This window comes from Puntigrus tetrazona, chromosome 5 (genome assembly GCF_018831695.1).
Source record: "Puntigrus tetrazona isolate hp1 chromosome 5, ASM1883169v1, whole genome shotgun sequence".
In the NCBI taxonomy this organism is placed as follows: domain Eukaryota; kingdom Metazoa; phylum Chordata; class Actinopteri; order Cypriniformes; family Cyprinidae; genus Puntigrus; species Puntigrus tetrazona.
This window is the reverse complement of record NC_056703.1, coordinates 1,117,501-1,130,918: the sequence shown is the minus strand read 5'-3', so window position 1 is coordinate 1,130,918 and position 13,418 is coordinate 1,117,501. Positions and strand designations below refer to the sequence as shown.

General features: G+C 35.5%; 1 protein-coding gene across 1 annotated transcript in view; it reads right to left on the bottom strand.

Annotated features, from left to right (window-relative positions):
• Nucleotides 1–11,283: 11,283 nt before the first annotated feature.
• The window catches only part of zgc:112294 (transmembrane protein 17A), a 3,497-nt gene continuing 1,362 nt past the window's right edge, over nt 11,284–13,418 (bottom strand). Inside the window, exons 3-4 of the mRNA XM_043240121.1 lie at nt 12,795–12,908; nt 11,284–11,696 (exon numbers count right to left, since the gene is read on the bottom strand). Of these exons, the coding sequence (XP_043096056.1) occupies nt 11,379–11,696; nt 12,795–12,908 (432 nt within the window). The 3' untranslated portion in view covers nt 11,284–11,378. The remainder of the gene's footprint in view (nt 11,697–12,794; nt 12,909–13,418) is intronic.

Below are 13,418 nucleotides of genomic sequence, written 5' to 3'. Positions count from 1 at the left end.
GGTCCTTTACCTCTTTAAATTATCCTATCAATTTCTGGAAATTCAGCTAATGAGCTTTATTCCTGCCCTGGTTTTTTAAACTGCAAGTAAAATGAGTTGCAAATTATGTTTCATATGTTCTATTACATTTTGCTTAAACACGCAATTAACATTTTGCACAAATGCGAATAAAAATAGAAAACAATTTTCATTAAAATACAATTAGTCATGATGGACACGCCTCGGTTAAAGAAAAAAAAGAGAGGGAGGCGTTAGGAATGTAACCTGTTAGTGATTTCCTACACTGTTTCCCTGCGCAGCTGACCTCTGAACTTTTGTCACAGTCTCTTGAATGCTCCCACATGGACAGAAGGCTACTTAGAAAACAAACTCCTTAGTGTCTTGGAAGGCGCGCAGAATAAGACTCCGTCTGACCCTGGGGTCATGAGAGGACAGGTGCTGTAGGGAACTAGAAAGGTTTAATTACATTTGATGCCGAAGTGACATTAGAGCACCTCTAGCCTCCGTTACATCACCGCCTTTATGTGTCAGAATGAAAAACATGTGATGTGAGACGGAGCGGCCCACCGGGAGAATGCTTGAGCCCATCTCGGGACAGGTTATACATTACTGAGCATTTGGTTAGCTCCAGGAAACAGCTATTAGATGACAAGTATTTTTCCCCAAGGAGGACAATGTATGTGCTGTAATGCACAGTAGAGTTACTGGTAATGCTGCATGAATCACAATTACTATCATGCTTTGATTTTCTCATATTATTCTCATTTCTATATATTTCTCTCTCTATATATATATTTATATTAATAGACATGTTACCTGAAGATGTGTGGCTTGTTAATGAGGGGTGTTTGATTGTTATCGCAGTGATACAGATGATTTAGTCTTAGTTTGGGGTTGCTTGGTTGCATTACATTTATCAAAAATAAAATAAAAAAAATGTATTATTTATTTATTATTTTCTATTTTAGTTCATTGTTGCATTTTTCAAACTTTTTATTCACCTTAATAACCTGAAACTTAACATAAAATGTTAACAGTAATATTCAGCAAAATTTATAATATTTAATATTTGCTGAGCTGCGAATCAGCATATTTCAAGAATGTTTTCTGAAGGATCATGTGACTCTTAGATGATGCAAAAAATGCAGCTTTGACCACGGGCTTTGATTTTATTATACAATATTATTTTGATTAAAGTTGTTATTAAATGCATACGGAATTGAGTATGAGGCTTAAAATATATCTTACCGACCTCAAACATTTAAACAGTACTAAATTGCGAATTCATGTGTCATTTTGTTACTGAGTGACAGTGTAATCAGCCAATCACAATCTTCAGAAAGATGTGATATACAGGCTACCTTTAGCTCATAATAAATAACCTTTGATGTTTTTCCCTCACTTTTTTATTTCCTTCTTTGCATAAGCCCTTATCTCCACAGAAAATATCCTTTCTAAGCCATACCTACAAAAATAGTGCTAAACAGCACTAAAAGTGTTTCGTTTTAATCATAGGGCAACCTATATTAGCTATATAACATCTTTAACATCTTTAAAGGTACCAAAATGGTGCTGTGTAGAACCAAGAGTAACCCCGTTGTCCTTCTTAGATTTTAGATATGTTACTCAACTCAGGTCAGAATGTCTTTTGTTGAGAACCACATTATTTTTAAGAAATACACTGTATTTCAAATATTGTTTTTTAACCCTTTCCCCAACCTAAATTAAGACAGGGTTACTCAACCACAAAATGAAAGTTTTGTCCTTAATCAACACGTTGTTCCAAAACAGCTTCGTTCATATTCAGAACACAATTGAAGATATTTTGGGTGACAACCAGGAGGCCCATTGACTGCCAAGTAATGAACACTGTCAAGGTCCAGAAAAGTATGGAGGACGTTGTGTGAATGCTCCATCTGTCTTCAGTGGGTCAACCATGACATTATAAATCTACGAGAATGCTTTTTGCACAGAAAGAATGCAACAATAACACATTTATTGAACAATTCGGCACTGAAGCACCATATTGGAGATCATCTTCTGGACCCACATAGCGTACGCTCCCTAGTATCCTTGCCTTAAGGGTGACACAGAACAGCGTACGCAGTTGGCGTTAAGTAGATGCTCTCCAAAAGTATTCTCGTCGATTCATAATATTACAGTTGAACCACCGATGGCAGATGGAGCATTCTGACAGGGACAGTGTTCATTACCTGGCAGTCAATGGAACACTCACATATTATTCATCCAAAATATCTTTAACCGTGTTCCCGAAGACAAAGAAATTTGGAACAACATTGGGGTAAGTGATTAATGACAAAACGTTAGAGAAAGCTAACAGGTTTCTATATGGCAGTGGTGCCATCTTCACCCACGCAAAGAAGTGTGTTCGTGCGTGTATCCCGAAACACAAAACCAAGCGGTCCCGTTCGTAGAGATTTCTGTAAACTTGTTTCCGCAAGTCAGCGGCTCGAGAACCCAGCAGTATCTTAAACAGCTGTTTGTTTACCTTCTCACAAATGTTGCTATTGCCGTTGACGTGAACGTGTGAGTTTCTCTGTCAAACCCGACACGGCCGACAGGCAAATCTGTGCATGCCTCAAAACGAAGAGATGGGCCCGGTTGTTTGTAGGATCGCTGATATGATGCATACTTACAATACAAAACCTCACCGCTCATCTTGTGTGTTTGGAGGAGATAAGTGTCGCGTGCCGCTTGTTTGGTAGGGTATGGGACGTTGAAACAAAAGCCTGCTTACTAGGCATGTGCAATCTTTTGCTAATTTTTAAGTAGCCTTAAAATGCAACGGCGCTAAATTTAGGCATTGTTTAACATCTGTTATATGGCATTTGCGCTGAATAATGAATGACCTGCGGCTGTGCGTGTCTCGTAGAAACCATTAATGTCACATTTCGTGTCGTGCAAATGGGTTGGTTTTTGAATAATAATGGCCTGCATTAACATGTTTTCACCTCTCTTTAGTCAAGTTGCTTCTAGAACATGGCCTATTTTCGCTCAAAAATGTTTGCAGACATTAAACATGAATAGATTTTATTTGGGCAGAAAAAAATATTCAGGAACCCAAATATGTCAGAGGGAATATTAAACAGTCTGGAAAGACATGACGTCCTGAAAAGGGGAACTGCAAATAACTTATGATAAAATAACATGTCTATGAATTTAGCCACAGGGGTGAATATATTTAAAACTAACGCACGAATGGTACATCGTAGATGTATAGGTGCCTGACCCTTTTTTGTCTTGTGATGTATTATTTCTGCTTATGAATAATAAATAAGGTAAACTTTTTGTTATGATTTATTTATTTATTTATTTATTCATTAATTTATTCGGTTCACAATTGTCACAATTTAACAGACCTTTCAGAATTGTTCATTTATAGAAACGCAATTCTGAAATCATAATTCCATACTAGGGTTGCTTTTATTTATTTTAGGAAAACTAAACTTTATGTAATATTTTATTATATATATATATATCGATATTTCAAAATGTCTTTTGAATACATAATAAATATATACAATACACACAATTAATTGTTGTGAGCACAAATTTTTATATATTTATTTATAATATAAATTATATGAACATACACTGTGTATTTATATATATATATATATATATATATATATATATATATATATATATATATATAAATTATACACAGTAACATATACACAGTATGCAAACAAAAATTTTACATTTTTTTGGATGCAGTTGATCACAATTATTATTTGACAGCACTAATAATAATAATAATAATAATAATAGTGTTTAAAAAGCTAACATAAATAAAAATATTATACTTTAGAGATTATACCTAATAAATACTATACTCTAATTTAGTGAAACCAGTTCTCTTGTAGTAATACACATAAAAGTAACACTAGTATGAATAGCATGAATAGTGATGAAATATAGTTCTGTTCTGAGGGAAGATTTCACAGTCATCTAATGCAGAAACATTTAGTGCGACTCAGATATCGATACTTTTTGGGACCCCACACTATATGCATATATGTATATAATTCCTCTCTCTCTAGTGAGTGACACCCGAACATTTCTCATCCTGTAGTGAACGTGTCAAACGTAGTGTTTTATTCAGCTGCTCGTCAACACTGAGGCTAAAGTCATTAACCGTGCTGCAAGTCCCTAACAGGCCCAGCGCTCACGGCTGTCACAGAATCCTGAGATTAAACACAAACCTCTGCTAAGCCAAATTCATCAACGTCCCGAACAAGCGCTTATACCACCTGTAGAGCCGCGGCTTTTTTAGAATTGCCTCTGACACAAATGGCCAGACAAATTGAAAATGTGATTTTCTCAATTGGTGTCTGGGCAGAGAGGCTGTGTGGATGCAGCTAGCTAAATAAAACTCAATTCTCATGCCAGAGATGAGCTCTGCTAGCTTTCGAGGGCCACGGTTCTGCATTACATTCAAGTAACAATGACTGGGTGAAAAGCACACATTGTGGAGGCGCTCTCACGGAGGAATGCAATACTACCAGCATACCGTGCAACGGCATTTCAAACAGGACTTTGCTGCGTTGTTGTCACATGACCTCACTATTCCACGTATACATACAAATATTGTTTTTCTTTTTAATGGCAGTGTTATTTTTAAGTTATATTAAACACAAGTTACTTTTTAGTTGTTATACAAATATATTGAATTAAAAAAACATTAACCTTAAGGTAACACTTTAGAATAGGTAGCGTTTGTTAACTATTGACTACGACTTTTGCATCAAATAAATTCCTAAGGCAGTTAAGTTTAGGCACTGGGTAGGATTAAGGTCATGCATAAGTGTTTAAGTATCACTATTAAATGGCTAACATTTTAGCAATATGCATGTTTATAAGCAACTAATGGGTGTGACTCATAAAATAAAGTGTTACTGAACTGAAATTATGCAGCTTTCTATGTAACTATACAAAAAATGCAACAAATGACAAATGCATAAATCACAAACTGCATAATTAGCTAATTAAATATTTCTTACATATGGCTCACAATATATTTTTTTGCTTATTAAACCACATCTTGACAAGTAAATAAGTAAATAAATGTATAATAAATAAATAAAAAAATAACTAAAATAATTAAAATAATGAATTAATGAATGGACACTGGAATGGAAGTTGAATTGAACTATACAAAAAAAGGAACCAACGTGAATCATGAGACATGAAGCTAGCACAACTATAAAAAAACAAAAAATGCATTGGTAAGATTGTCAATTAAGCAGTTTAGTTATGTTTTATAAATACTTTTGTTTTGCATCCTTTTTTTGTAAAGTCTTATTTTTGTCATTCAGATAGAATAATGAGAAATACATTTTGTTGAGTTAACCTCTGGTTTATATAATTAAAGCAGATGCTTCACATTGGTGTTTATTTCAGAACTTTGGTTTATGAACGTGTCTGTGCACATTTTTTTCAAATATAGCGTCATCCTGCTATTCTGTACATATGGAAAAATAGCTTTCTGTTTACATATTGCATATTGCAAAAGTAGCATGGAGTAATTCTCCCCAAACACAACTTACCATATACTTTACGCGTTCATATTTTAATATTAAAAACGCACAATACGTTCCTCATGAAATAATAACGAAGGTTGTCCAGTATTTTGGTATTATCTGTTTCAGTCTACCTACGAAGTGCTGTTCTAGAAACAGATTCAGAAATGATATTTCCACGACCGTTAATAAAACCTATCAATCATGCACAGAACAGTCCGAATGTGGTTCCCAAAGGACATTCTGTCTCAACATGTAATGAAGCCATCTGCACAATGGCATCCGTCACTTTCCCGCTATTGCTTTTATTTTACAAGCCATGCAGCCGTAGATGGGAAAAATGTACAGCATCCCCCGAAGAACGGCTAAATAAAATCCGGGGGGGATTCCTTGCATCCGACAAAAGCCAATGCGTCTGCAGGAACGCTGTTAATCTTTACATTAAATGTGGGATATTGCGATGAGTTTCATCTCTAAATCGAAGGGACATATTTGCTAGGTCATCTCCTGCGTCTTAAAAAAAAGAGACGGAGATGGATCTCCTTAAAAATGCAAAGGAGATTTTCCTCTTTATCTTCTCCCTGCAGGCTGAAGCAGAACCTGTACCTCTCTCTCTCGGTGGTGTATCTACCAGCCTCAAATGCTTCAGAAGCGATTTGCTTCACAATACAAAAAGACTCACGGGAAGCGAAGCCATGACTCTATACTATTATTACCACGCAACTGCACAGAATATATATTTATAGTATCAAAACTGTGCGCGTTATTAAATTACCTCTCAAAGGCCCTTTTGTGGTAATGCAGCTGCTAGCTAATGAGGCCAAATGTTACAACTTTCCAGTCATAAATGCAAGATATTTTGACCCTATCATCATTTAAAGATATTTTGATGTTGGTTTAAAGTTGAGTGTGTGTGATTTCTGCAAAACGTAAGGACTGCTTTCAAACAGGCTTCCAAACACTGTAATATGCCACAAAGAACTGAGCTAGTCGAACAAACTGAACCGGAGTGTTTGCAATCTTAATGGTAAATCATTCTGCAAATGACTTGTTTCTCTTATTTTAGGGCTAGATGAAGAGTTAGGTCGGTTGGTTCGTTGGCTAGAGAATACTGATAATCGTGAATGGGTGTAATAAATCATCTGCAAAATCCGAGCCATACCAATTTAGCTGTAGACTGAGTCTGCTTTGCTTTTACTGAGAGTCCAGTGTTTAAAACTATGTTTTATTTATTCATTGAAATTGATTAATTGCAATTTTTTGCTGTCTGTATTATTTGTTTTGCCGCATTTCTACAACAACTTCCTGTGACACATGTGTTATTCCTTACATAAAGATGTCTTTGTAAACACAAAGCGATCTTAAAGTGTTTTCTTAGCACTGTTTTTAAGTTACTGGCGGCTTACGGGTGTTTTTTTCAGTCAGGACTTCGCCTCATTGGTTTTTCTTTATTGTTCCCTATTCTTTTTAATTTGATTCCTGAAATTGATTCGTGTGAATCATGTTTCAAATGATCTCTTGTACAGGTTTAAAATGACATGAGTTCTATTAAGTAATGTTTTTTTTTTTTTTTTTTTTTTTTGGCGAACTCTCCTTTTAAGAGTCATATGTACAATACTGTATATAAACCCCAAATTCTTTTTTCTGTTTTTAATATGACAATTTAAAGAATTTCAGATAACACAAATCAGTATTTTATTAACAATAAAACTTAGTATAATGAATGTTTATGGTGCAGCATCTCATTATCTCCAGTTTGAAGACGTCTGGGCATCAAGGTTATGATTTTTTATAGTTGTGGTGTTGGAGTTTGGTCCCATTCTTACCTGAAAACTATCCAGCTACTGTCTTTGATGTTTAACAAAGTTTGGACTCGTCTGATCATTGAACGGTTCTCCACAGGACACAACTGCAGATGGCAGGGTGGATTGTGTTTACCGACAGTGGTTTCTGGAAGTATTCCTGGGCCCAATGACAGAATCCCGCTGATGAGTGATGCAGTATCGTCTGAGAGCCTGAAGACAATGGGCATCCAACAAAGGTCTTCAGCCTTGTTTGTCCCTTACGCAGAGATTTCTCCAGCTTCTCTGAATAGAAGAGAACAATCTTTTTCCTCTCTAAGACATGCCTTTTCTAGCTAATCATGTTACAGACCTAATGTCAAATAACTTAATTAGTTTCTAGACTTTACGGAACACCCATTTTCAAAGGAGAATAACAGACTGTAGCATTGTTTTTTGGATAAACAAGTATGTTAACGTAGCATGTTCCTTAAATAACTGCAAACATATTATGGTTTATTATGTTTATGCTGTATTAGAGTCAAAATCCTACATAGAGCACCTTTAAGTATAATACAGAGGAGTAGAGTGTCTCCAGCGCTGGTTCCTCCAGAGGTTTCTTTCTCATCTCATTCAACATCTCAGGGAGATTTTCCCTGACTGTCGCCTGTGGCTGCTTACTAGAGGGCTCGTGAGCCGCCATTGTTTGTAAGCGGGTTTGGAACAATATGTATTGAGAAGAGCACTATACAAATGATTCCATTTGAGAGGAGAGAGAGAGAGAGAAGAAACTAGGCGAAATGAAAGTGATTAGAAAAGAGAAACCAAAATGAGATATCTTGTTTTCTTTGTGGTTTTGTTAACCTATGCCTATATGATTCAAAACATTTCTAAGCTAATTAGTTCATTGTTTTAAACCTAATTAACTATTCCACACATTGTATCCAGTAGTATCTGTTGTAAGAAAGTCACAATTTTTTTGTTTAAATATTTAAATAATGCAAAATGTAATTTATTCCTGTGATCAAAGCTGAATTTTCATCTTAAATACTCCAGTCTTCATCACATGATCCTTCAGAAATCATTCTAATACGATCACTTTCTGCACAGGAAACATTTATTCTCATTATCAATGTTGTAAATGCTTAATGCATGACATTTTCTCAGAATTCCAAAATTCCATTTAATTTAAAAGATAGTTAGTTATATATATATAATATTCTCAAGGTTGCCTTGTTCTGCCAATCATTTTATCAGTACGGTTGGTTACCATCTTCATACCGCCTTCAGTAGAAAAATACAGAATGAAACAGGATTTTTTGTCTCCATTCTGTAAAAGATGGGGTTTTGGTTCCTTGCCGCTGTCGCCTCTGGCTTACTTAGTTGGGGTCACTCTGACTCTACCATGGACCTACAAAAGCAATACATTTACTTTTCCAGTCTTGCTATATAAATGACACATTTCTTTCTATATTGACTAATATATATGGCATTACTGCTTAATCAGTCAAGATAATGATCAATCTAATCAATATTAATCAATATTAATATGAAGGATATGGCAGCAAGGCAGCAGTCCATCCATTCCTTATATATATACTGCAGTGAACAAAATATTTTTGTTTCCCAAAACCTTCCACTGAACACTTCCTAAAAGAAACTTTTCAAAGAACATTTAAAAAAATCTAAAGACCCTTTTAAGACTATACCTTTTCTGCCTCTGAAAGGCTCCACGGATGTTCAAGGTTCTTCATAGAACCATTTATGCCAATGAAGAACCTTTTTTTTAAGACTGTAATGTTTTACCTGATGTTTGAATAAGTTCACAAGTCAGTAATTGGCATCTATTTCACAGTGTATGCATTTTTGTGTACAGTATTTGTCAGTATTCTTTTTTGCCATAGAAAACAACAACCAGCCAGCTATGAAAAAAAACCCCTGAATGTTTACAAGATCTTAATGTACACACACTGGTGTTTTAAGGAAATAAACCTTCATTTGAGACCTTCATAAGAGAACTCCGCACCTCTGCAGAATAAAACCCACTTAATCTGTCACTCTGGTTTACGATATAGAAACCTCTCCACGTTTGAAGCACTGCAGCATTTTTAAATGTAAACAAGGATGGAGAAAAATAAAATTATGCTGTGAGAGCAGTTCTCAGAAACCAGCGTAAGCCCGACTGCTAGACTCTATCTTCTTAATTGACTGCGTTGCAGATCCAGACTTTGTTTAATGCAAATGAAAAACAACACAACACCTGGAGCAACTGCCAACCAGACTGTCTCGGGCTCTGAACGCAGGAAAGAGAGATATTTACGGGGGAAAAAGAACTGTAAGAAACAATCCGAAACATCATCCATTACGGTGGATAAACAGAAGTGCTGACAGAAATCATTAGAAATGAAATCAGAGGCGAATGTCTAATCTCGACAGTGTTTTCGTTAGCATTATAATGCTGTTCCAGCATATGCTGACAGGTCTCCCATCTGTTATAGTAATAATTAGATGTGTATGAGCGTTCTGCACGCTGACATAGACTCTGTCTCTACAGGAACTGCCAAATTACTGCTCAAATGTAAGACACAAGTCAATATGGTGCACAAGTTACTTTTATCTTCCTGCTCATGAAAAGCCCCTTAGATCTCCAGAGATTGAAACGTGTGTGTGTGTGTGTGTGTGTGTGTGTGTGCGCGCGTTGAACCTCCCACCTGGCAGAAATTGTTAAAACAAACACATCATTTGGCTAATGATCTGTAGTAATGAACAATGAATTTGGATAATGTGTACACGTGCCTATGCGTCATGCATTATAATCAAGTCATATGTTCACAGTTGTACACGGTCGCAGCATAAACTGCTTTAAAACAATCTGCATTATGCTCTTTAATAGCGTAACAACTAGGCTGTCGGTAAAATCAAGATGTATTATGCCTGATTGCAAGTTTTGCGAACATGTAAAATGCATTGCATTCAATAATCCATATTACCAGTGCCTTTGATGATGGTGTTCATACACAGTAATGCATTATATATACCCTTCACGTGTGAATTTGCGTTCAGTCAGTCAGTTGGATTTATTGTCATTACATTCTATTTAATTTTGACGAATCGGTTCGTTGAAACGCGCGCAGAAGCGAGTGTGGGGCTCCTGGGGGTTCAGGCTGATGAGTCATTCTGGGGTTGTGTGTTCTGCAGCAGCGTGGACTGAGAGGGACACAGTCTCACAGCACCACCCTGTGTCTGCTTCATATATCACGAATGTTATTTTATATTTTAGATTGTATTTGCCTCACTATCCCCCCCAATTAAGAATTAGATTTTCATTATTAAATTTTGTCTTTTCATTCTAATTTTTGCAAAACTACATTAACTAATTTACAGTATATTAAAAACTATGTGTTTACATCTATATTTATGTTCATATCATTTATATTATATATATATATATATATATATATATATATATATATATATATATATATATATATATATATATATATATATATATATATATATAATATATTTAATATGTAAAAATGAAATTTTTCTGAAATATATGCAGGCATATGTATTTACATAAACAGTACACATAAATATATTATGCAAACAAAAACTTTTATTTTGAATATGATTAATTGCAATTAATCATTTGACAGCACTAGAATGAAAATTTAAATCTTTCAAAAGAAAAAAAGAAAGCGACCTTACTGACCCCGAACACTTTGGGTCTACTTTTTATTTGTAATTGTAGTATAATTCTTAATTATATATATATATATATATATATATATATATATATATATATATATATATATATATATATATATATATATATATATATATATATATATATTCTGTTTCAGTGCAATTCATTCCAGTGAATCTCTCAGTGAGGCTTTAAAAAAGTATAAAAAGGAAGTAAGCTAAGTTGCAACTACAAACACAATATTCATTATTTCATATCGATCAACCTTCATTATAACATACTTGCATTATGAAAACTGCAGTTATCGTCAAAGGTCACAGCGGTGGGAGACCAGATCTTGGTCTGTCAGTGTGGCTGAATGTCCCTCACCGGCAGCACGCTCCTGCCTCCGTACGGCAGTCCAAACACGGGCAGCGCTTCTGCTGCGTGAAGGCCCTGCACCAGGCCGAACTGTCTCATGTGAAACCGCTGGGCCAGTTTACGAGTCATGACCCGCAGGGCCAGAAACGAGGCCAGCAGCTCGCCCAGCAGGAAGCCCAGATAAAGAGAGTGAACGGCCCTCTCCAGAGGGAGAATGATGGTGTCTTCATCGCTGATGAAGAAGAGGAGGATAGGCAGCTGGAAGAGCAACGAGATCAACCAAAATCCAGCCAACTCTGGAACCTAAAGAAAAGAGAGAAGTGAGGGAAAGAACTAAAGATTCGTTATCTATTCGTTCCAAAGCTACTAATATTTTCTGTCTTTCTTTCTTCCTTTTATTCATTCATTCATTCAGATGTGGTTAGTACCATCACAGTTATTTATTTGTTCATATTGAATTTCTATTTAACTGATTTGTTTTATCAGTGGTTTATTTTTGTAGGCGGTTATTTCATTTTTATTCACTGTTTTTATCAGCTTCTTAATTTATTTATTCTTATTCATTTCCGTTTGATAATATGTTTTATCAGCCGTGGTCTATGCAGTTATTTATTCGTTCATTTATTTAATTAAATTTCATTTTTATTTACTTTGTTTTATCACCTCTGGTCATTGTTTACGGTTAATTGTTTTTAGCTTTTGTAGTTTATTTACAAAACCCATAAAATTACATATCCTTTTTTGAGTTTGAATGCTCTGGCAATTTATTTTGTGTATTAAATTTACTTTAATTGGTGTGTACATGTGTGTGTGTGTGTGTGTGTGTGTGTGCGTGAGTGTGTTTGTTGTTTCATTTTTTTAGATATCTTTAATTATAAAGATAACTGTAGATTACTGTTATTATTTTAATGATGATAATGATGAATGATGAGTGATTTTTTTATATAAATTAATAGCAATTTCTTTATTTTTCATTTTTTCAATCTTGCTTCATGACTATAGCATACTTTTACGTTTCATCACATCCCTTTCATGCAGATTTGAATCTTCCACACTGACTCAGTCAGCCATTTCTTTTTTAACCTTGACTTATACACATTGCATGCCGTGTTAGAATAGAAAAGGGTCCTGTCCAAACGGTTGCTATGAATTTAGAAGCGCACAATTCCCTAAAATAGCATTATGTGCCTTAACATTAATATTTGTACTCGTGGATATTACTAAAGTAGTCAAACCTGTTCATTACAAGGGGGTGACCCAATACTTTTGGCAATATAGTGTATGTTAATGCCGTGAGACCAGTTAAAATTGAATTATTCTCTGACTTTCTGATCATTTAGCTCCTAAGGCTCTAGTAGTCCATCAGCAGATTACTAATTTCTGACATTTCTTGTGCTTCACCTTCTCTTTGAGATTCCCAGCATAACCGAGATACATCCTCAACCCCTCGAATGCGCTGATCAGGACGATCCCCGTCACCAGCAGACACTTGTAATACAACGGCAGATAACAGAACTATGGAAACGGAGAAAGACACCGAGGTAAGATAAAAGATGACCCGAAAAATATCCACGACCCTATCTGACCTCAGAAGGTACACCTTATCCCAATATCATTTGAGAAGATGATATTACAGATCCTTTATGCGTTCACATCAGGAATAACCACAGCAGCGTCTCGTTGAATTGCTGAGATATTAAAGGTACAATAACAGCTTCGCTTGAACTTCAGTGAGCAGTTCACAGAGGTAGATGATCGCCATGGATACAGGAGCCGCTCTAATGTTTAACACCCTTTCTGCTAATGGCCCGCCAGCTGAGGCTATTTCAAACGTGATGTTCACGCATTCGTTTTAGTAATCACTTACAGCAAAGTCTAAAACGCTCCCTAAAACAGTTTGGAAGCAAAACTTATTTGACGTCGACACATAATATCTCTGGACCTCTTGAGCCTTCTCTGCGTTACAGAGATGAAAAAAGTATAGCATCTCATTATTTCCCTGAGGCACACTTGTAATGCTGTTTA